A 25,946-nucleotide genomic window follows, 5' to 3' on the forward strand; every position below is an offset into this window, starting at 1 on the left:
TGCCGAAATTTCATCTGTCAAGCTGGTAAATTATAAATTTCCGCCGAAACCGCTTTTCGAAAGCCAAACTAAATATTTTGAATATTCTTGTGGACTTCTGACAATTTTTGATAATTTTTTTTTTATGAAATAAAATAATAAAAGCCATTTAACAATATTTACCAGTACATCCTGTATTATCAAACATTGCTAATTACAAAATTTTTTCTCCAAATTGTTTATTGATTTAAGAAAAATATTTATATTTCATGTTTGTAGAAAAAATATTTCTTAACCTAGGCTGTAAATTTAATATAACGCTTTTAATTTTTTTCATTTGTTTTAGTTACTTGGAAAAACAGGTTTATTCTTAATTTTTAAATTTGTTAATTTTGAGCTCTAATAATTTAGTAAAAAAAAAATATATATTTTTATTTTTTACAATTTTTTCCATTCGATTTAAGTTTCTTGGAAAAATAGTTTTATTTTGGATTCTCAAATTTTTAATTTTGAGTACAAATAATTAAGTAAAAAAATATTTATTTTTCATATTTTTCAGAAAAAAATTGTAATTAGCCATATTTCATAATATTTTATAACTTAATTTTTAATATTTTTTTTTTTAATTTTTAAAATTTTTTCATTTATTTTAAATTTCTTAGAAAAATAATTTAATTTTGGATTTTCAAATTTATTAATTTTGCGCTCTGATTTCTTCATATATAATAAACTTTAACCCTCTAATACACAAACTTATATCGCTACAAATAAGAGTCTATATTTTTTTTGTGTGCTCTGAAACACGAATTTAAAGACGGATTTTCGATAAGTGTCAATCACAGCTCAGGCCTCAGTTGAGGTAATCGGAAGGATGATTGAGTTGCTAACCCACTTAATATATTTACAATTGTCATATTAACTCACATTAAATGATCAAAATGTATACTTTCATTGAAACCATAAAAGCAATATTTATTCAATGCGATTTTTAGAAATATATTTTTGGATTTTCGTAAAAAAGATAAACAATTCACATAGTAATTTTCCTTGAATTTTTGATGGCCTCTCAAACTCTACTGGCAAAAACAATGAAATTTTCTAGCGTAGCTAATCAGTCCACAATAGTTAGTTCTAATAAATATAATTGACGACTGCAAAGTATTTTAATTAAAAAATAATAATACCATTAAATTAATTGACTTCAGAAACGAGTGCCCTGAGGCGGATTATGCATTGGAGGGCCAACCAATCTTGCCTTGTTTTTCGATTACGAAAAATTTTCTTTAAATAAAATACAATTGTGCATTCAAACAACAATCTTTAACAAAAACAAGATGAAACAAGTTTTGGCACTTCTATGAAAAATCGGATTTACTAAACTATTCAGTAGCCGCAGCCGAGTATTCAAATTGACGCATTTAAATAAATGAATGCACCTCAAGTATAAAGATTGAAATAAGCGCGAGACTTTGTAGGTGACTTATAATTCAGGCAATTTTTGGATATTTCGTAGCTTCTTAAAATGAAATTTCAGCTAGTAGTATGAATAGTATTCCTCAACAAAACGATGCACGAGAATATTTTAGCTCGAAGGCATTGTGAGCTTTAATTTGGTAGCTTCTATCTGATCGCACTTGCGAGCCATTGCATTATTTGCTAGGGGATTCGGACGAGCTCTTTCTACAGTTTTTGGTTAGTTATCCTGCAAATAGGGACACTCCTTATGAGTAGCTATTGCATCACATTTATTTTGAGAGGGGAATATTTTTGTTTTTCACCAAGAGCGTCCTAATTTTTATATCAATATTGGTAACCGAAATTCTCAACTTAGAAACTAAGAAAATTCCGTTAATTTTTTTATAATTTTTTCCCTTGCCGATCTTGCGCATTTTCTCTATATAACCAATCCACAAAATGTGTTTCTTGTATGGAGAAAATACGCAATACAGCCAAGAGGAGAAAATAAAAAAAATCGGTAAGAATTTTCACCCACTTCAAACTTGATTTTTATTATACTAAAATATTTTAATCTATGTAGGCCACAAAACTGAGTAACAAATTTTTTTTATACTGATTAAAAATCTCGAAGATTTAATGAAAATGTGACGACTTTTTATAAATCTTAAACAAAGTTTGAAACTTGGATTAATATAGTCTTTATTATAGAATGAACTATATTTTTATAAAAAAAATAATAATTCTAATTAATTGACGATATCAATATTTTATTTATATTACAGTTTTAATATTTTAAAGTTTGGGGGCTCTAAACTGATTCTATAGGAGCTAGGCTCTAATGCATTTTTTCTTATCATTTCATTTAGAATCCGATTCTGATAAAATCAATTTCAAAAAATAACGCTCCATACAAATCGGCCAATATTAATAGATGTATATGTATATTTTGGCAAACCAAAAGCTGTAAGCTAGAAACTACAATATTCACTCAGATTGAAGGTCTTTTAATTGTAAAATGAAGTTTTTTTCCAAAGTTTTTTTGAACAAATTTAATTCGAAATAGTAATTTTATACCGAATTATTCTATACTTATTTATAGATATACATACATACTTACATACATTACTACTTTAGTCGACTTTATTATTATTATTGTTATCTCTCACTCTCCTCCCCCCTCCCGCGCATACTACGCTATCATTTTTTATAGCTATTATTATTATTATTATTATTACGAGAGCTGCTATATATATTTCTGGCCTAACAATGGCAATCCAGTATTGGTGGTTGAAGACTATTTTCAACTGCCTTTCGTTTCAACCAATTTCCAAATATGGGTATTGACGTGTACCGGGCGTTTTGGATTTGACTTTGGACGACCTTCCCGTAATTCGTTGGTTGGTGAACAGCGGCAACAAGAAATTTTATTTTACAAGTTTTGTATGGTGCAACATCCTGCCAAGCCGCCGTATATTTCAGTTCATTGCTAAATTTTCTTCTTGCTAATCCACTTCGAAATATTTGGAGTTCATAAAGCCACTGTAAATAACACTAATATGGCTCGCACATCAAAAAGTTCTTAGTGCACTAATGATAAAATAATTAATATCAAATTTTTCATTGGAAACGTCAGATGGCACCTGGCAACACTAGAAGTGCCTAAAGGCAGAAGTATAAATAGCAGCGCTCGTATTCTTATTATTATTGTTGTTTTGTTTTCTCTTTTGATCAAAAAAGAAAAATTAGAATGTCCTTTTGTTTTCTCATGAGCAACTTCATTATACGCAAATTCATTCAGTATAGGGATCGCCTGTGATCGTTACGTATACTATTGCAGAGACAGCAGGAAACCACGCTGCCAATTAGCTATAAAATGAAAATAAATTATTATAAATGAAAACGTTTCGAGAAGTAAGCATGTAATTTCACCGACCTCTAAGCCAATCATCACACAGGCAATTATATTGAAGATGCGCAATAAATTTAGCCAGTAGTTCTCAAACTCTATGCGACAGCCGTTGGCAATTAGATTCTCGCTTTTCGTAGTATCGTTATTTTTGAAACAGGTTGCAGGCGGTAAACGGTCATTGACAATGTAATCGTGTGGGCTGGCACGTCCACAACAATCAAACTGGAAAAAAAAGAAAACCACAAGGAAACAAAAATTATTGATGTGAAAAATGCAACACATAAAAGCTTTATATTTAGGCAATTACGGCTATCAGCTATCCACACTTACCCAGGTCTCGTACAAAGACATTGCACCAGGACTTGTGAGCTCTTCATCCCAAGCTTTATCAACGGTATTCGACAGGTGTGAAGCAACTGTACCTTCACCTTTTAGCAAAAGAAAAGCGACGGCAATTTGTGCTATAATCACAATCCAAAGCAATGTGATGAACTGCGAATATGACAGAATATTGCATGCATTTGTAGTTATATGTACTTTAAAATAAATTCATGTACTATATATTGAATATAAATTTTTGCATAAGTAATATATTTTTAATCAAAAACCCATACATTCACATCATGTATGTAATACTTCTTTATTGGCAGTGCCTACAAGTCCAATCAACACACATTACAGCACAAGATATCAGTGCATCTTATAAAATGAAACCCCAAAATGTGTAGGTTAGGTTAGGTTAGGTTAGGGTTCCAGGTTCCTTTCGAAGACAAGACTCTCGGTGGCCCTAAGGCCCATTGTGATATCTGCATTTAATTTCCATTCCCTAACTAAGTTGCTTAAGCCTCATAGATCTTTTTAAGACGGTAACTAGTCCCTCCAGTGAGGCATTTTGCAAGTTTCACTGGACTTCAAAGAAATAATTGCTAAAATATTTGGCAAGGCTTCTTTGAAGTGCAGAACATTCACAAAGGCGGGGCTGTACCGAGTCAATTACTTTTTAATTTCCGTCGCTGCAGAAGTCATTGTGAGGTACACCCATTCTACTGGCTAGGGTACCAGTAGCGCAGTGTCCCGTTATAACACCTGTGAGGACGCTGGTAATTGACAAGCAGACATATTGTTCTTTTAAGATTCACTTTAGGCCAAAGCGCCTTGGAGACCCTGCAGTTAGTAATCTGAGACCATCTTCTATTGGTTTCCGCGATTACGCTCTAGTCAAGTTCGTTTAGATGAATGCTTATGTGGTAAAGGACCACTCGCTGAAGGTCAAGCTCAGAATCTTTCCTTGCACACTCATCCGATCTTTCATTTCCCTTCATTGGATGGATATGTACTTTAATAATTATGCACAGACTGCTTGAATTTGCTGCGGCTCTTTTGTACTTCGAACCTAATTTCTCCTGGAAGGCTTTTTGCGACATAAACTGTATAAACTTACAAAAAGAGGCGCCTCTATAAACCAAAATGTGTTAAAAAATCACTAAATTTATTTCGCACTTGCAACAAATCAAAAATGTATCAACCAATTGGAGTACTGTTTATTTGCTAAAAAATTAGAGAGCAGCGCTCTGTATTAACCAAATTTATCAATTATTTTTTATTCTATTCAAATTTTAGAAATACAAAAGTAATTTTTTCAAAAAATTGCTACTTGTGTATACGAGGCATGTTAAAAAAATAAGGTGAATTTTCATTTTTCTCAAAAAATGTTTATTTATTCATCAATTTCTATTTTTTCGCCTCCAAAGTAGTCTCCCTCGGATTTAATACACTTCTGCCAGCGTTTTCCCTAATCCCCCAAGCAGTTCTGATATGCACTTTTTGGTACGTCCTTGAGCTCTCTCAGCGATTCGTTTTTATCTCCTGAATCGTCGGAAAACGCCGTCCTTTCAAGGGTCTCTTCAATCTTGGAAACAGAAAAAAGTCGCAGGGAGCTAAATCTGATAAATATTGTGGGTGAGCAGGCCCGACGAGAGGGGGGGGAGATCGGGGACTTTTTACCCCGGGCCCGGAGTTATCAGAGGGGCCCGGACTCGAGAGTAATTCGAATTATATGAATTAGACATAATCGGAAAGGGCCCGCATTTGCAATTTTCCCCCGGGGGATATGCTCTCTAAGGCCCTGTGGGTGAGTCATGATAACGGTGCTCTTTTTTGGCCAAATAATTTCTTGCAAGCAAAGATGAGTGAACAGGTGCATTTTCATGATGCAAAAGACATGAATATTTTTTCAACAATTACGAGTGTTTTTTCGTATTGCTTCACGCAAACGACGCATAACTTCAAGGTAACACTCCCTATTTACGGTACGACCTTGTGGTAAGAACTCCTGATGCACTACTCCATGGTAATCGAAGAAAACAGTGAACAAAACCTTGACATTTGATCGAACTCGGCGTGCTTTTTTTGGTAATGGCTCTCCTAGACTCTTCCATTGGGACGGTTGGACTTTGGTTTCGATGTCATAACCATAAACCCATAATTCGACACCAGCTATGATCCTTTTAAGCAAATCTGGATCATCGTTGGTGTCATTCAACAATTCCTGAGCGATGCTCATGTGAAGTTTGTTTTTGGTGAAAATTTAGCAATTTTGAAACGAACTTTACCTCCACACGATTCATACCCAAAATTTCCGAAAAGGTTACATGGTATGAGCCAAAAGATATGCCGACATCCTCAGCAACTTTTCTGAGTGTGATTCGACGATTTCCCATTAAAATTTTCTTCACTTTCTCAACATTTTCATCGGTTGTTGATGTGGTGGGGCGTCCAGAGCAAGCGTCGTTATTCGCATCTTCTCGACCTTCTGTGAAAAGCTTATACTACCTGTAAATGCTTGCATTTAATTCCATTTTTTACACAAAATTTGATGCAACTTTTTTGATCCAGTTTTTTTCGATAGCAGAAAATCGCCGAACACGCAAAACACTTATCTTATTAATGCCTCTCACAAACAAACTATAGATATTAAACATTTACCGTATTCGTAAACAAACCAATGGTATAAGGATTAGCTGTGTTGATTTTATCAGTACCACAAGCTAAATTTGGTGAAATACATCCCAAGTGACGTCAGCACATCTATCAAGAGCTCATCACATGGCTCAGAGCCTACGTAGTACACCTTTAAAAATCATTTCACCATGTAGATTCACAAGGTTTCCTCTTTAACTATGGTGAAAAAGAAAAATGTGAGGGGAACCTTGGCTGCAGCGTCACGTTGGGAGGTTCGGCAGCCGAATTCTGCACTATCATTTCACATGTTTTCACACCCTTGTTCAATCAGTCGTTGTTACGAAGTGTCATTGGTTGATTTTTTTTGTATATCATCAACACAATTTCAGTTTTTTGTAAGCACATCCCAAGTGACGTCAGCCAATCATCTGATTCTGTCAAATTCACGCAGAGCCGAATACCGGTTTTTTAAATAGTACACCTCTAAAAATCGTTTCACTATGGTATACTCACTACAATACACTTCGCCTTAACGGTAGATAAGGGCAGGCGACAAATGCCCAGAGCAAGAATACCATAAGTCCGCGTTCATAAAGTGAAACATTTTTGGCGCAACTTTATTTTAGTTTTTAGTCCACAGTGAACAACAATGTTGAAAAGAACAAGAACACAAATCCTGTTGCCTGAAAACAGGCGACTCGGTACGCTTCCCCTTTCCTCCTAGCTCTCTCGCCCACAGCTTACGAGTTGCCGTATATGAGCACAGGTGCTGGCCCAGTGAAGGCAAAATATTGCGAAATTTTCTTTTCATAGCAAAAAGTATAAGATAAAACATGAACATAACAGATAGCACAAATCTAAATTTTTACTGTTATGGTTGCGTTCACCGATAATTCAGTGGCTTTGAACGTTTTTCCATTTTTATATATTATATTTGGGGCATCTATATTTTTAAAAACTAAGCTTTTCTTTAGGTTTTTTCCAATGTCGCTATTTCCAAGAGTTTCAATCCTCCGACAGATTCCAAGTTCTTTACTACTACTCCAATTACAGAGGTCACTTAAAATTTTTGTTGACTATTGCTCTGAGCTACTCGCAGTAACGAAACGTCTTTATCTTCGTTTTCGGCTTCGCTTCAACTCTGCAACATACAATTCACAAATGAAGCTGAATGAAATAAAATTAAATACAGGGAATTTAACATCCTTATGTCATACACGCCGTAAATAAAACATTGGGCTATTTGAAACTTCGCCTTACTTCAAGCGCTTCAAGCAAAACTGCCATTTGGTCTCGTTTCGTAAATTTCAATATTGTTCTATTCATTTCAAACAATTAGCGAAGCCAAGCAAGCAAAGCCAAAGAAAAAATAGAGATAGATTTAAATTTTTGTTAATTTTGTGAAATTGATATTTTATTACGATAAAGCTATACTTTTATTACTTGATCACTACATTTCAGTTTAATGTAAATAACTTTAAAAAGGTTTGAATGAACATAATTGGGTCCCTTCAAATTAATTGTAAGCCAATGCTGAATATATGTACATGGAATTTTCCTCAATATATTCGTCATATGCATACATACAAGGTGGCTCAAAATTAATCATCCAATTTTTTTTTTAATAATTTTTTTACTAAACGAGCAAATCGATTTTGAGTGGCGGAAATCTTTATTTTAATATTTACGCGCTCATTGCTTGTCTGTTTGTATTCTGCAGCTGTCTAGTCCACAAGTGTCAAATATGATAGACATGCGACGTTCTTTTCAAAAATTATAAATCTTCCGATAGGGTCATTGCTTTTGCGCCATCTTGTATATTCATCCTGCAGTACAAGAGCTAGCGATCAGTGCATTTTCATCGCACATGTGAATTATAAGGTCATGAATTCAGACATGAGTAGTAAGCGAAGACGGCGGGGGTTAACGAATATGAGATTTCATCTTTGATTTGGTGCTGGTGCGTACTGAAGTGAACAGGCTAGTACAAGCTAAGAATGCACATTTGAATTCTTTTTCAATGCTGAATCAAAACACATTGAAAAGATAGGTGACTGCCAATATAAAAGTATCACATACAGGGTTCCTGTACCCATATTATAAATATTTTCTTAAAATTTAGTATTCAATGCGTACTATATTTTCATTTTTGTTCGCTCTTATATATACTTACCGTTACTGTACAGCAAACGCTTTCGCGTACTGCGCCCAAAAGTCCCAATAGGAATATAACCACCGTAGCTACGCCTAGTCCTATGTAAGCATAGGCGGCCATAGCACCAACTTCATTCACATTATAGGAACTTAGCAGATAAATTCCGAATGCTATGAGTACCAAGGCGAGGAGCTGAAAGTGAAAGGAAAATTTATAGAATAAAATTATCTACAAATAATATATTATTAAGAAAAAACTATTTTATTTCATAAGTTAACAAGAAACAAATACTCTTACTGACTATTTTTATAACATTTTTTAAATTACACAGTGTGACAAAAAACAAAAAATTAAATATACTTTTATGGAGACCTAGCACAACTTGTAGGTATAGTAAAACTAAGAAACATGGTATAGGAGAAATTTCCAATACACCCCCAAAATCTCATTTTATGGCCATAAAACCGTTTTTCTGTAGGTTGATGTGAACAATCACTCCTAACTTCGCCAATTTCCATCCGATTTCGAATTTGTTTTTTTAGTTCGAAAGAACAAAAACAAGCCTTTTTGACAGTGTGTTTATATTTTTTCTGAAATGACAACTGACGAGATTGTAGACGGAAGTATTTGGAATTTTTTTGTTTTTTCTCTATTTTTTCAACTTTGACATAATTTTTACGATATTATCCGATATTGAGGATTTTTTTTAGTACACTGCTGTTATAGTAAATTTAATTTTGCGTCGAATGAGCTATATTTGACTGTAATTGAATTAAAATTAAAAGAGTTGTGTGAGTTATAAGATTTTTTTTTTTTTTTAATAATTTGGTATGTAGGTATAACTTACGCTAAATAGGAATAAGGACGTGTTTTGATGCGTTATTATAGATACGTAATATTTATTGGAGTGTATATGTATACGTAAGAGTACACTGTACTGCATACAACAGAACTGGTTAGAACTTACGAAAATATCTGACATATTATAGCACTTTTTTTTCAATAGAAATATGAAAAAGCTCCCAAGTGTACCAAAGTTCACACTGTACATTGATTAACAAAAGAAGTTTGTTATTATAATTTAACCTTATTAAAACGTCAAAGTTTTATTGTTTGTTTCATTGAAATTCAAGAGATATAAATCAAAACGTTGCCAGAAAAGTCGAATTTCTCAATATTCTCCGATGATGTGGCATCATCAGCCTTATCATAAACCAGATGATTGTTATTTTTGTAAAACGGACGTCAACGGTCATCATTATAAAACTCGAAAGCACATAAAGTATGCTGATGTTGCAACTGTTAAGAACCCCGTAGTCTTGGACGATATGATTGACTCAACTGCAAGTCATGAACTGAAGGAAGTTCAACTCATTGCTGATGATGATCAAACTGATAACAATAAATCTGATAATGAAGAGTACTTTCCGTCTGGTTCTAAGTCTTCAGAACGACACATTGTATAAAATTCAGATTTTCAGGATCTTTCTCGTGATTTACTTCTATCGGGAAGACAATCTGAAACGCTCGCTTCTCGATTTAAACAATGGAATTTAGTTGATGACGACTTAAGATGAATGATGATGATCGAATTTCTTACAGAGAAGTATTCAAAACTGATGAAGAGAATGACAAATGTACCGTACCATACTAAACTCCAAAGGGCCGTTTCCAATGCATTTTTAAGTTTGTAACCAGTTCCGTTGTGTACTGCACTGTACCGCACCGAACCATACCGTACAGTGGTGCACTGCACAATACTCCAATAAGTATTATGTGTTTATAATGACACTTGTTATCATTTTCATGCTTCGAAACGCATACCAAATCTCGTAGTAAAAAAAAAGAAAAAATCTTAAAACCCACACAACTCTTTTAATTTTAATTCAATTACAGTCAAATATAGCTCATTCGACGCAAAATTAAATTTACTATAACAGCAGTGTACTAAAAAAAATCCTCAATATCGGATAATATCGTAAAAATTATGTCAAAGTTGAAAAAATAGAGAAAAAACAAAAAAATTCCAAATACTTCCGTCTACAGTCTCGTCAGTTGTCATTTCAGAAAAAATATAAACACACTGTCAAAAAGGCTTGTTTTTGTTCTTTCGAACTAAAAAAACAAATTCGAAATCGGATGGAAATTGGCGAAGTTAGGAGTGATTCTTCACATCAACCTACTGAAAAACGGTTTTATGGCCATAAAATGAGATTTTGGGGGTGTATTGGAAATTTCTCCTATACCATGTTTCTTAGTTTTACTATACCTACAAGTTGTACTAGGTCTCTATAAAAGTATATTTTCACTGTCGCACAGTGTTATGTATGTTCGTCTATTATAAACGAACATTTCAAAACTGAAAGATCAAGTTCTATTGAATGTCTCCAAAATTATTTTCAAAGGGGCTATTTAAAGTAAATGTTTAACTGAATGCTCCCCAAATCGGAATTATTATATTTTCGCCGAATTTTGTGTTCTTAGTAACTTTACGAAAAAATTTGACAAAAACGTACGAAAGTGCACTATAGTAATTATGAAAGAGAAAGATCTGGAGCTGTAAAAACCTTTTAATCCAATATTTCTTATACGTGAGGGTCATTTTGATCCATATTTTTTAATCTGAAAGTATTTAGTTTGTAGGTTCGATAGAGAGGTAAAATGTTCCCTGGTGAACAGTGTGCGATAAAGAAGAAAAAACTGAAAATTTTGAAAAAATATTTTTTTAGAAAAAAAAAATTTACAAAAAACCAATTTTATTTAGAAAAAAAATGTTTTTAAATATTTGGGAAAATAAAAGAAAATTTTGAAAAAAAAAAAATTGTTTCTTTGTTCGAAAAAACAAATTTTTAAGAGCCGATTTACGCGATGACTTTTCACCGTCGGTTTTTTGCACATTATCTTTTGAAGAATTCCTGCATTTGCACGATGATTTTTTTTTTGCGGTATTCCTTGCAGGCTTTTCACGTTTAAGTAATAGGACTATGAATAAGTTCGTGCGGTTTTTTTTCGAAATTTGAAACTTTATTGACGTAAAATGGTTACAAATTTAATATTCAAAATATTGTCCATCGCTTACTACTACTTTTTCCCATCTTTCTGGCAATTCACGGATTCCCTTTGTGAAAAATTCGGTCGGTTTTGCCGCAATCCACGAATCGATCCATTTTTTGACTTCATCGTAATTACGGAAGTGCTGGTCAGCCAGGCCATGTTGCATCGATCGGAAGAGATAGTAATCGGATGGCGCAAGGTCTGGACTATACGGCGGGTGGGGTAGGACATCCCATTTGAGCGTTTCTAAGTATGTTTTGACCACTTGTGCAACATGTGGCCGAGCATTGTCATGTTGCAAAATAACTTTGTCGTGTCTATCGGCGTATTGAGGCCGTTTTTCTCGCAGTGCTCGGCTCAAACGCATCAATTGTCGTCGGTAGACATCCCCCGTAATCGTTTCATTCGGTTTCAGTAGCTCATAATACACAACACCCAGCTGGTCCCACCAGATACACAGCATAACCTTCAGGCCATGAATATTCTGCGCCGACGTCGATGTTGAAGCATGGCCAGGGTATCCATACGTTGCCCGACGTTTTGGATTGTCGTAATGGACCCACTTTTCATCGCCAGTCACAATTCGATGCAAAAAACCCTTTCTTTTGTGCCGTTGAAGCAGTTGTTCGCATGCCATAAAACGGCGTTCAACGTCTCTTGGCTTCAATTCATACGGCACCCAATGGCCTACCTTTCGGATCATTCCCATGGCTTTTAAACGTTTGGAAATGGTTGATTGATCAACTCCCAAAGTTTTTGCAACCTCTTCTTGCGTTTGAGCCGGATCTTGATCGAGCAATTCCTCCAATTCGGTATCCATGAACTTTGGCGGCGCACCCTCGCGTTCTTCGTCTTCCAAGCCAAAATCACCACTTTTAAAGCGTGCAAACCACTTCTGGCACGTTCGCTCAGATAGAGCATGCTCACCATAAACTTCCACCAAGATACGATGACTTTCGGCTGCTTTTTTCTTCATATTAAAATAATGAAGAAGAATTCCCCGCAAAAACACATTATTTGGCACGAAATTCGACATTTTCAAGTGTGGTAAAAATATTGTTGTTTACGCTTCAAATAAAAAACTTATACTGACGTTTGTGCCTTACGACAGTAGCTCTCCAATGAATGTTTGGAAATGTGGATCGATGGAATAATAATCAAGTTACGCCATCTGTTGTAAAACCGCACGAACTTATAAATAGACCTATTATATTAAATAATTTTCTTTGGTCATTCACTTTACTATTGATGCTCTTGCATAAAAATGCGAGAATGTGAATTCGATGAATGTCAAAAAAAACCCCCTATTTCGATGACAATTCGTGGACGTCTACACCTTGACTTCTCTACACCTTTTGCCACTAAGATCGACACGCATGATTTTCCACCCAGAAGGAAAAGTTATCATGTAAATTTGCTCAAATTTTTTGTGTTTGTCATTTTTGAAAAACAAGAAAGAAACTTAACTAAAAGGAACTTAATTACATTGTCAACGCTTTGTTCGAATGCAGACAACAAATCGTTTTTGTACTACAATTTTCGTTTCGTAACGCAATTACTATTTGCATTGCATTACAGAGTAGATCTCTGAGCTTTGATAAATCGAATATAATGAGTTGTAGTGAGGTCCAAAAAACTTCGGATAAAATTTTTTTAAACATATTTATTTTTAGGAAATGAATATTGCTACCGAATATGACACAAATCGGTCCATGAAAACCATTTTTGGGAATATCTCCACCAGAAAATCTACAAGAGGCTCCAGTTCATCCAAGAAAACGTTTGTTTAAGTAGTTAAAATGTAAGAATAAGCCCAATCGGACCACATTTACGCTTTTTCGGTATATCGAATACAGCGCTGTCCAGCGGGTACACGGGTACATTTTTTTCTAAAAGTATTTCTTCTTAGCTTCTTCAGTTGATGATGCTGAGTTTTTTCTTCTATGTACATGAAAAAACTACTGCATGTACTTTGTTTGGAAGAAAAAGTGTGACACCTCAGCGAAAAGTAATTGTAATCAACGGTATTTTCTAGTCACTTTCAACTTATACTGTACACTATTATAAAATTCAATGGGCTATAAAACTGCATACCCGGAAAAATTTTGAAAAAAAGTTTTATGTACATAATTTTGTGAAATTCTGTAAAATTTCTGTGAAATTTTGAAAAATTTTGTACGGCATCAGAAGCTTTGCCTTCTATCGTTTTTGTTGCAGTACGAACTAAAAAAATAGTAATGAGTTTATAATTTTTGAACGGGGTGTAAATACATACATACATATATGTATGAGCAGAAATAGTAGAGGTACGAATTAATAGTGAATGGGGCAAGTATTTACTTTAATATAAAGTATTTCAATAAAGAATCCAATTGGTTTGACTTACACAAATTATTGAAAAGTGCTCACCATGGAAGTGTCAACAAACACCATTTTTTATAGGATTTAAAACCATTTAATACAATATTTCGAACAGGCCAATACTCTATGTACTGCTGCTCAAAAGGTAGTTACCACTTTTTTCAGGAAAATGTTGTTTACAACTGGTGACATACACTGATAGAATAAAGTTCGTGACCAAATGTCTCATACTTTATAAACTGTTAATAATAAACGATGACAGCATCCGATGAGATGCTCTTTGGGTGTGTATACTAGCAGTTCCGCCGGTAGTTGCATACAGTGCAAATGTATGCAAAATTTATTGTTCATGAATATATGTATATTTTTCATTTTGTTGTTAAGTGCATAAAATCGAAAAAAGCATAAAAAAACTACATACAAACATATATCTGAGCAAAACATTTCATAATTATTTATGTATATTTCTTTGCCTTTTCTCGACCCACGGTAGCCATACATAAATATTATATCGTTATGATGTCTTAGAGAAACGAGTACGTAACTTAAAGCCAATACTCTCAGTCTCAGCCATAGCAAATTAAACTGTGAGCAGTCATCACTAGTGGGAACATCGATGTGGAAAGACTCGCACTCTCGCAAACATATTAGGTCGGAGCAGAGATATTAGGTGAGGTAAAAAGCTCTCAATATTTTCCGCCAAAGGTTTTAGTTTACCATATTTCACAATGTGTACGTTGCATATCTCATGAACAGCGAGTATACGGCTATTTGGTGACACTACACCTAAAAAAAATTATGCGATTCTCCTGCTTTTGGTAAAGCCAGTTGTGTGTTACGGCGTTCCAAAATAATGGTATATAAAAAGAGAGAACTCGTTACATTCTTCAATTTCACTACGAGCAAAGTGAAAAGGAGGAGCCCGAGATCAAAAAAATTTGAGCTCTTCACACTCCCAGTAAAGTGTCGAAAACAATAGAAAAGCGGTGACTCCCACGATTTCTACTGGTGGATTATATATATATATCTTTGGGTGTTTGGCCGAGCTCCTCCTCCTATTTTCGGTGCGCGCCTTGATGTTGTCCCACAAATGGGGGGACGACCTACAGTCTTAAGTCGATGCCGAACGGCAGATATTTTTTATGAGGCAGAAATATTCTCAGAGGTTTGTCATTGTCTTCCAAGGGGCGACCGCTATTAGAAAAAAAAAAAACTTTTTCTATAATTTTGATGTTTCGTGCACGGGGATTCGAACCTAGGCACTTCCGAATGGTAGTCACGCACTAATCCATTCGGCTACGGGGGATATCTCAACAAAACTCAGTACATAATAGCCCACGATAGTTGGGGGCATGCTGCTATAGTGCTGCTATGTGGCTATAATTTCCCGAAACCATTATTTTGATTTTTGCTTGTTTTCAGATAAGACATGGACGACAACAACTTAACTCATGAAATGAAGAGACATGCAGTTATCGCCGCTATAAGCGCCAACCACACCAATTTAGAAATCTTTCATTAACTTAAGTGCGTCCCTATATTCGTACATAACATTCGAAATCTGTCGCAAAACGAAAAAGCACGAGGAACATTTCGAAATATTATACTCCGATCTGCATAATTCTTCAACAAGTGCAAGTGATCATTGACGAAGGCCCTTAAAAATCAGTAAGAGTCCTTGAGAAGGAGCTTAATGTTTCTGAATTTCCATGAAGATCTCCAGTAAAAGTCCTACTTTATGTCGGAGCAAACAGAAAAACAGCGAGTTATCCGATCAACACGCCTTCTAAATAAAATTTAACACCCTGAAACGTCTGAGGTGTTGTGTTTTTTACTGACGAAAATAATTTTTACTAATACCATCAAGTGTAGAAATGGCAGTTGGCTATATATCAATCCTTTCCTTTTGGATCCAAGGTTCATTTTATCATGCACAGCCACTGTTATAGTTTTAGGCATTGTGAAAAACAAAGAACATGCCATGCCACCACTCTTCTTTACTCAAGGATTTCGAGTGAATGCTGTTGCGTAGTGAAACCGTGGATATTCGATTTATGAAACTCAATAGACGAAAGTTTCGCAAAGGGCAGTAATGTGCAACTGGAATACTGATCTTGAGATATGATGTATATCACCTCTTACTGTCAATCTCCCAACTTGAATCCTTCGAGCGGTGAAACTGTTAACCCTAACCAGAGACTGGGTACCTCACAAAGTGGGAAACCCCAGTGGAAGGAAAGGGAACAAAAGAAGTGGGTGATCTGGCTCTCCTAGAGGGGACTGGTCCTAAGGCTGACAACCTTATACCAGTATTTATTGTCGCGAATCCACAACAACAGCCTCGGATAACTGATACAATCAAAAGATACCGACCCAAGCAACGAATTAAGGACTATGATTTACGTTTTGCTACTTGGAATATACGAACAATGCTACAAGCCGGCAAGATGTCCGAAATAGCGGATGAGTGTATGAAATATAATATTGACTTAGCAGCTCTACAAGAGATACGCTTTGCGGATCATGGTGAGATAAGAAAGAAAGCCTATTCAATTTTCTTCAGTGGTCCAAACAAACGAGGACAGCTAGGTGTGGGCTTTTACATTGACAAAAAACTTAGAGAAAGTATAATGGCTTTCGAGCCAATTAGTGAAAGACTCTGCCTCATGAGACTCAAAGGAAGATTTCAGAACATAACAGTTGTAGCCGCGTATGCGCCTACCGATGTCGCAGACGATTTTGCAAAAGACTCCTTCTATGCAGAACTGGAATATGTGATGTCAAAATCATGTAAATATGACATAAAAATTCTCCTCGGAGATTTAAATGCAAAGGTGGGAAACACCAATATTAGCAAAGACGTTGGGGGAAAGCACTCTCTACACGACGAATCGAACGATAATGGTGCACGACTAATAAATTTTTGTCTAAGCAGCGGGCTGTGGATAAGCAGCGTTTCTTTTCCACACAAGAAAATTCATAAGCAAACCTGGGAAATGCCCGGAAGGAGAGGATCGAACCAGATAGATCATGTATTGATGGATAAAAGACACGCAACCTCGGTCATTGACGTCAGATCGTTTAGAGGCGCAAACTGTGACTCTGACCACTACATGGTGATTGCCAGGATAAGGCAAAAAATTTCAAACATAGGCAACGATCGCAGGTTCAAGAAAGTAAAATGGAGTACTGAGCGAATTTCAGCGGATGAGAAAGAGCGTCGTGCATACCAAGAAATCATAAAGAGTAATCTAATCGTAACTAAGGAAGACTCAGCAGAAACAATCTGGGCTAAAGTAAAAAATGCGGTTATTGGAGCAGCTAAAGAGAAAATAGGCACAAAAAGATGCACCACAAATGAGTGGTTCGATGCAGAGTGTAAAGCAGCTATTGAAACAAAAAACGAAGCGCGAAGAAAATATTTAAACAAACGAACAAGACAAAACCTACTTGAATATAACGAAAAAAGGCAAGCCGCAAAGAAAATTATAAAACAAAGGAAAAAACAGGACATCAACAGCAAAGTTCAGCGTATCGAGAATGATTTCAGTCAAGGAAATGTAAGAAATATGTACAGCGCAATTAGAAGCCAAACAAAGACATATCAGCCACGAACAAATTTGTGCAAAAACAAGGAAGGTGAAATAATAACAGAAAGAGAAAAAATTTTGAATAGATGGCAAGAATACTTTAGTGATCTTCTGAATATAGAACATGCAACAGACTACGGTCCACACTGTATAGATGAGACATACTTTACAGCAGAAAACTTCATAGAAGCACCGGGTCGTAACGAAGTGGTAGAAAGTCTGAAAAAGTTAAAAAATAATAAAAGCAGCGGAAGTGACCAAATAAATGCAGAACTTCTAAAATACGGCGGTGAAGTACTCAATAACATGATAACAGAACTGATACGCAAAATTTGGGAAACCGAACATCTACCGGAAGAATGGAACAATAGCCTTATAGTACCATTACATAAAAAAGGCGACAAAACAAATTGTAATAATTATCGAGGCATATCTCTCCTCAACACTGGTTATAAAGTCTTTACAAATATACTCAACAAAAGGTTGAGCGTATATGCTGAGGAAATTTTGGATGACTACCAGTGCGGTTTTCGCCAGGGTAGATCCACAACAGACCAATGTTTCACACTAATGCAAATTCTTGAGAAACACAGAGGGTTCGAACTAAATCTGCACTGTCTGTTCATTGATTTTAAGCAAGCTTTCGACAGCATCAATAGAAACTGTCTGAACGACATAATGCTTAAACAAGGTATACCGGTAAAAATTATAAAACTAATTCAGATGACACTATCAAACACTAATGCCAAGGTTATGATAAATGGAGATGTTACCAACGAATTCAGCATTTCATCAGGTGTAAAACAAGGCGATTCACTATCAGCGACAATTTTTAATTTATTACTACATGAGGTAGTATGCAAACTGAAATGTGGCAATTCGATTTTTAATTGCAGCTCGCAAGTGTTAGCTTATGCCGATGACATTGTCGTGATTGCACAGAATGAACATGAGCTTAAGAAAATTTATATGCGATTGAAAAACACAGCTTTAGAAGTGGGTCTACGGGTAAACATAGATAAAACGAAATATATGCACTTCGCAAAGAAACCGAGTGAAGATGCACACATTGAAATAGATGGTGAATGCATACAGAAGGTCGACAAATTTAAATACTTAGGTTTTTTCATCAGCAGTAATTCTGACACTTCCGTGGCAATAAATGACCGAGTAAGTGCGGCAAATAAAGCATTCTTTGCTCACATAAAATTATTCAAGTCCCGATTGCTATCAAGAGATCAAAAGATAGCAATGTATAAAGCGCTTATAAGACCCATACTAACATACAGCAGTGAGGTATGGGTACTTAAAACAAAAGACATGGACCAAATACTAAGGTTTGAAAGAAAGATACTGCGAACAATATATGGTCCTTCCCGGCGAGATGACGGAACGTATCGGATAAGATACAATCATGAGCTAGACACATTGATACGTAATGGAAACGCAATACGCTTTATAAAAAGTCAACGAATCAGATGGCTGGGGCACATGTACCGAATGCCCAAATGGAGAGCTGCCAATATAGCGGTCCATAGACAACCAATTGGACGGAGATGTCGAGGGAGACCAAACAAACGCTGGGTAGATGAGGTCACAGCCGACCTGCAGAAAATGGGTATCACAAACTGGAAAGGAGTAGTAGAGAATCGATCGGAGTGGAGAACCGTAGTTGTGGAAGCAATGGTCTGCACAAGACTGTAATGCTAATGATGATGATGATGAATAGACGAAAAACTCATTTTTGTCACCAAATACCAATGTCCGACATCTTAACACTTATTATATTGCCTAGAATTGAAGATTACGAAACGGAAAAGTGTTGGAAACTGTTTACTTCACCCAATACTTTATTACTACGTGTTCGAGCAGCATTGAGCGAGATGACAACAATAGAAATACGAGTATTAGTTGAAAGCATTACTCGCCAAGGCGCCAATTAAGTCGGACAAACCGGCGTCACGCATACATACATACATACATAGGTATACTCGCACTTACATACATACGTGCCTACGCTCATACCTACATTTAGTACACCGAGCAGAGTAAAGAATTTCCATAAAAATTACATTGTAAATTTCAGATTCAAAAGAAGAAAAGCGATGAATGAAAGTTGGTAAGCGAAACTAGTTAACTGACTCATTGGTAAGCTAAGCACAACAGACTTTGGACAGTTATGTATGTAAATCGGTGTGCATGTAAATACGTAAGTACTTAGTATGAAGTTGTTGACCAAGATATGTATGTACAAACGAGTAGGTGTATTGGCCTGGATTACCGTATTGCATATGGATTGAGAAACACTTTAGTGGCGCGGATTGTGTCGCTGCTTTCATATTGTTGGGTGGAAATCGCCGCCACACAGGCTCCAGTGAAATACGAAAACAACAGGTCCTCATAGGAAGGAGAGTGCAGTAGGACGTCATAATGTGTGTCATCACTGCGGGTGAACACCGCAGGTTAGGCAAGTATGTATGTGTACATCGAATGCGTGCGCATAGTGATCACAATAATAATGGCTATCAAGCTTTTAGCCAAGGTCGAAACTATTTCACTACTAATAATGCAATAAATATACAAAGTCATAGAATAAAAAGCCATAGAATAAAATTTGCCGACCTTATTGCTGTTTTACTCGATTTCCATGATTGAGCAATTTGTAACACTTCATAGCTGCTACTATAAGCGCCCAACAAATTAATAATCCCTTTGCACGCATTGGAGCAAATTACTTAAATTTGAAAGAAATCTGCCGAGAATTACATAAGTCGACAGGCATTTTAAATAAAGAAACGTTGACGTACTGCCTTCGAATCTGAATTAGATTAGCCTGTGAGGGCGTGAGGCTTACCCCGCCGATACTCACTAGCCATAGAGTTCAATTGACGTTATTTGAGAATTAGCTGAAATATGTGACCTGGTCTATGAAAAGGTACCTTACGTGTCAAAAAATCATTTTTCACTTTTTTGTTGATTCGAATAGTGTGTGAAAGGCTCTTTAAAATGGTGAAAACCAGAAAGTCATAATTTGTTTAAAAGTTTGATAAAAGTAAAAAAAGAAAAGAAAAGTACAAATACGAATAAGACTGATTTTTTGTCATGATACAAATTAGAATAACGAAGACAATAATTTGTGCAAATTAAAAACTGAATCATTCCTGGACCGTCTGAGGTGTAATGAATACGATACTGAAGTCTGTTTTCAAAAAATTTTTGTCACCGGGTCTTATAAGTTTTTTTTGGCATGGATGTCGGTACAAAAGCTAACTTATTTTTTAAAACGATTTCTGCGATTTGCATTAACCTTTTCTTATTTATTTATATTTATGTAAAAAAATGTTTTCACTGCTTCTGTGATTTTATTGATACTGTGATCTATGCTGAAGAAAATAAGCCAAACCGGATGGAAAAATATTAATATTTAAAAAAGTTACAGAGGTTTTTAGAAGTTTAAACTTTAACTGCTGTTTTCTCGAAAACTTATTTTCGCACGTAAGGTACCTTTTCGTAGACCAGGTCACATATAATGAAACATAAAACAAGTTCATTTAAGGCTTGAGCATGAAAACTCGGTCATTCTCTTACTTTGCTTTCACTATAATAAACTTATTGATTTCACCTAAAATAGTATCATTGGCGACCTTCTGGTGGCCCAAGTTCCTGAGTATATAGCGCAGATCTCATCTAAAATATTGACAACATATTTCGTTCGTAGCACCTAGAAAAAAACAGTTTTTTTTTTGCCATTATAGTGTATACGAGGGGACTAATAAAAGTTCGGGAAAAAACATTCAAAATATGTATTTTGAATCTTCACAGTTTTTATCTTTTCGACATATTCACCATTAATTTAAATATATTTCTTTAACCTGTAGATCGACTGTTGAAATAGTGTCAAAATCCCGTTTTTCTAGCTTCTTAAGTTCTCCATTAACCGCACTAATTATTTCTGCATTCTAACTGGCGACTTTTCCCCAAAACTTTTTCTTAATTTTTGGAAATAATCAGAAATCACACGGTGCCAGATCACGTAAAGTCAACCGAGATCAACACTTTGATTGTTGACCTTTGTTGCGTAGCTTTAACAGGTGGATTTTTTTCTTATGGGCTTCGTCACGAGTTGCGATCATATTAAAATTGCTAGACTCTCCGTTTTCGAGGCTACTTAGGAAATATTGAGCAAAACGAGCTCCAGCTTCTTTCTAACGTGTATTATAAATTCGTGAAAGCCATCCAACAGATTTCTTGTCGTAATATTAATCATTTCGCAGCACTCACCATACTGTCATTGCACTCCAGCCCAATTCACCAGTCAACATTTCTGTTGCTATTCGTGGATATCTATAAACTCTTGCCTACACCAGGACTACATTCATCTCGTCGGTAGAAGATTTTAGCCAATCTTCCCGAGGCTCATCTTCCACGAAAAAAATCGTCTGGGGACGTTGATAACATTTACAAATGGTCTTAGCAGCCGCTAGGTTTGTTTTAAATGTAGTTTGGAATTCTGTGAAAATTTCCACAGGTTTAAATTGATATCGAGAATCGTAAATAATCGCATGCCGAATTTCTTGCTGCAGTGGTAGCGGAAGCTCTACCGAACTTTTAGCGAAGGTAAAGGTTATGATTTCTGGTCTTCGTTATTAACACTTTGCTCCGGGTTAGAAGCTGATATCATAAGATAACTACAAAACGAATACCATTTTGGATTTTTTAAAAGCATATTATCAATTTACCGAACTTTTGTTAGTTCCCTCGTATATAAATGCATTAGGAGTTAATGGGTTTCCCATTTCAAAATTTAAGATGTAAAGTTGTTGCTAAATGAACTCCCAGTGACTGGAAGGAAAATTTTCAAATACAGTTACCTCGAAGACTGGAGGCATACTGCCAAAACGAAGGACGCCCCAGTTAAGTAGGATCAACTGTCAGATCATTCGTCCAAGTTTTTAATTGGCGCAGTTTAATAATGAATTTGCTGTGTGTGTATTGAATATTTCTGTAAAAAGTGGTTTACATGAGACGATTTTTCATTAAACTTTCAGTTGAATGCAACAGTTGAATGCAACAGTTGAATGGTGTAAACGTCCTTTCAACAAATCGATTTCAGCAAAGTTGGTCGCCAGCCAACTATGAGCCATTCAACTGTTTGTTCGAACAACCCTGGGTTTGTTTGCATTCTGTGCTAGTGTGTGTGCATGAATTTTTAAGTTAAAATTATAGTGAGGGATTTCGTTAACGAAATTATTAAATTCGAAATTACGAAATCAAAAAAAAAATATTTTAATACAGACTTAACATTTTGTAATAAACTTTTGGAGTTCTTGGAACAATATATATACATATATATATATATATATACTTGACGCGTACACCTTTTTTGGGTGTTTGGCTGAGCTTCTCCTCCTATTTGTGGCGGCTACAGTTTCAAGCCGACTCCGAACGGCAGATATTTTTATGAGGAGCTTTTTCATGGCAGAAATACACTCGGAGGTTTGCCATTGCCTGCCGAGGGGATTGCTTATATAAAATTAGCTAGACTTACTATATTTATAAAGTCCACAGGATGGTTTAAAGAGGACCAAGGGGAGTAAGAATGGGTTAGCTCCGGTGGTATCACAAAGGAGCTCGATTTGGTCTAGGTGCGTCGTAAGACAGCCAAAGCGGCTAATGAAAAATAGTCAAATTAGATCAACTACACATAGGATTTTCCACTTTTTCAATTGAAAAAAAGGTAACGTGGATATGTGCATAGTGGCCTATTTCACATATCTTAGCCTACACCCTCAAAAGAACAAATTAACTCAAGAAGTGAAAAATTTTTGATTGTTTGAAACGCCAAAACTTCGACCGAGATAGCTCTGCAAAAATTATTACTCTGTGTCGCTATTTGCATGCCCTTTATCTAGAAATGCATATACATACAAATATGTATAAATAAGTATGTACGTGATTAGTTATGGGCGTCAATAGCCGTACAGTTTGTATGTGTACATATGAACTTATGCATGCAAATAAATGAGTTTAGATTAGACACGAAATTGATGATTACCTTAGTTACGCTTTATGTGAACAATTTTTTAACTACACTTTTACGCCTGACAATTGATGTCATCAGAGACATATTATTTAACAGTTAGCGTGTATGTGTGTATAGTAATGTGAATAGAAAATAGTCACTTGAGCAAATAATAGCTGTTTAACTGCTATTATTGTGAATACTGCAAAACATAAACTTTACATAACGCACAATGGAGGACCTAGGAATTGTGAAAAACAAACTGTACAACTTTGAAAAGAAAGTCATTATTTTTTTCATTTAATAACAGTTATTTTTTAAGAGCTGTCTACTTTGATTTGCATATTAATAAAATGTGACTAATATTGTAATAAAATAAGCAAAAATATTATACATTCTTTCGGTTGTCAGTAAGCATTCACCTTCATATACTCGTGCATTCCTACATATACAGTGCGTCAAATAACTATAGCCGAGTGACTCATTGGCAATTTATTTGTTTGTCATTTGATTTAAATAATTTTTTTATGAAAGTATAATAAAAAATATATTCTACTACAAAAACTGTATACATCAAAGTTTTAAACTTTGCGAATTACAAAAAAAAATTTAAATTTCAACTTTCAAATTTCGAAAAAAAATTTTTTTTTTTTTCATAAAATGTTAATACCTATTTCTAATCCTTTAAGAATATGTCAAAAAAAAATTCGAACGCAAATTTAAGTATTTCTTATATTATAGATCGTCAACCGTGACGACTCTATTCTTTGCGTTCGAGAGGTACAGTTATGTATTCAAACTTTAGACGAGTTTTTCTAAAAACAATATTTTTCAAATTGGTGTACACGATAACTCGAAAAGTTACTGACCGATATCCCTGAAATTTTGCACACATCTTTTTTATGATATGACTTTCTATGTGAATTTACAAGTTCGAAAATTTTTAGAAAAAATAATTTTTTCGAAGCAAAAATAGTAGGAAAATTCGCCCCAAAATTATTATTATTGTTTTTTTAAGCATTTTATTCCGCGAATCTTTTTCCCCCATTTGTTTTTAATTAAAAATTAAACATTAAATTAAATTTTAAACAAAAAAAATTGGTTTTTTGTATTCAGATCACTGACCGATGTTACAATGCCCGCCGATTGAGAAGCCCCGCTCCGACCTGGAAGAATTGAGTGTACATCCGCCATTTTAAATTATTAAAATAAAAAAAAATTTATACGATTTTAATGTATAAATAAAATGTATGCCAATTTTGAAAACAATGTATTGACTTCTTCACTTTAAATAATTTTAATGAAAATCAGGGAAAATATGGCCGTTTGCAGGTATCTGTCCCCTTATCAGCCCCTTTTATAGCTCTTTGAATTTTAGTATAATACCACCTTGATAAAAAAGTTTCCGGAACAGGCGCCAGGTGACGCTCTAAGTCAACTACTTGAATTTCTGTTTTTTTGATAAGTTGGCGCATCTGTGATTAGCTTTAACACCAAAATTTTATCGTCATTGCTTGACATTTGCGTTTTCAATTTTTTTACAGTTTCAAAAATGAATTTGAATTTGAGACGACGAGTTTATATTAAATTTTGCAATCAAAATGGATTTACTGGTGCGAAACCTTAGAAATGTTGGGAAACTGTGTCGGTAATGATATTTTTAAGAAGACAGCCTTTTATGAGTGCCACGAACGCTTCAAAAGAGATCGTGTACCCATCGATGATGTCGAACGTATAAGCAGACCGTCGACATTGAAACATGACGAAAACATCAATAAAGTCAAGGAAAAGTTAATGAATACCCGCAGAGAGGTTGCAGAGCACTTGAACATTACTAATGGATCCATTCAGGGCATTGTAGTTAATGATTTGAGTTTACGCCATGCTGTGGCAAAATTGCACCCAAAGTACCTGAATTTCATTCAAAAAGGGAGCGCGTTGTTATCGTCAAAGACATGATTTCCAAGCCTAGATTCATCAAACGCACCATCACTGGAGACGAGAGGTGGATTTAGGCAATCCAGACATTAGCCGAGTGAGGGGAGAACTCTAAATGAACCAAGACCAAAAAAACCATGTCGTTTTCAGTCAAAAAAGAAAGTGTTGCTAACGGCTTTTATAGGTTAATGGAATTTTTGGTCAGACAATTAAAAGGATTATTATTTGGCCGTTAGGAGACGTTTACGTGAAGCAACTTGCCGAAAAAAAGATTTGTGCGAAAACAACTCGTAGATTTTGCACCACGATACCCACCGCCGCACAGTGCCATCATTATCCGTGAATTTGTTTACCAAGAATGAAACGAATATCATCCAAAACTTTTCGAATTCACTTGATATGGGTCTCTGTGATTTTTTTCTGTTTGATCGAGTCAAAAAACCACAACGGGGAACAGTTTTCAACAGCCGAAGGGAAGTAATGGAAAACGGCTCGGCTGGCTATACTGAATATAGAGTT

The 25,946-nt window shown here is 35.2% G+C and overlaps 1 protein-coding gene across 4 annotated transcripts in view; it reads right to left on the reverse strand.

Moving 5' to 3' along the window:
* Positions 1–537: 537 nt before the first annotated feature.
* Positions 538–25,946, reverse strand: part of LOC128866203 (protein late bloomer) — a 51,716-nt gene continuing 26,307 nt past the window's right edge. For all 4 annotated transcript variants that reach the window (XM_054106744.1, XM_054106746.1, XM_054106745.1 and 1 more), the window contains exons 3-6: positions 8,481–8,654; positions 3,677–3,838; positions 3,371–3,568; positions 538–3,303 (exon numbers count right to left, since the gene is read on the reverse strand). In XM_054106744.1, the coding sequence (XP_053962719.1) occupies positions 3,232–3,303; positions 3,371–3,568; positions 3,677–3,838; positions 8,481–8,654 (606 nt within the window). In that variant the 3' untranslated portion in view covers positions 538–3,231. The remainder of the gene's footprint in view (positions 3,304–3,370; positions 3,569–3,676; positions 3,839–8,480; positions 8,655–25,946) is intronic.

This window comes from Anastrepha ludens, chromosome 6 (assembly GCF_028408465.1).
Source record: "Anastrepha ludens isolate Willacy chromosome 6, idAnaLude1.1, whole genome shotgun sequence".
NCBI lineage: Eukaryota > Metazoa > Arthropoda > Insecta > Diptera > Tephritidae > Anastrepha > Anastrepha ludens.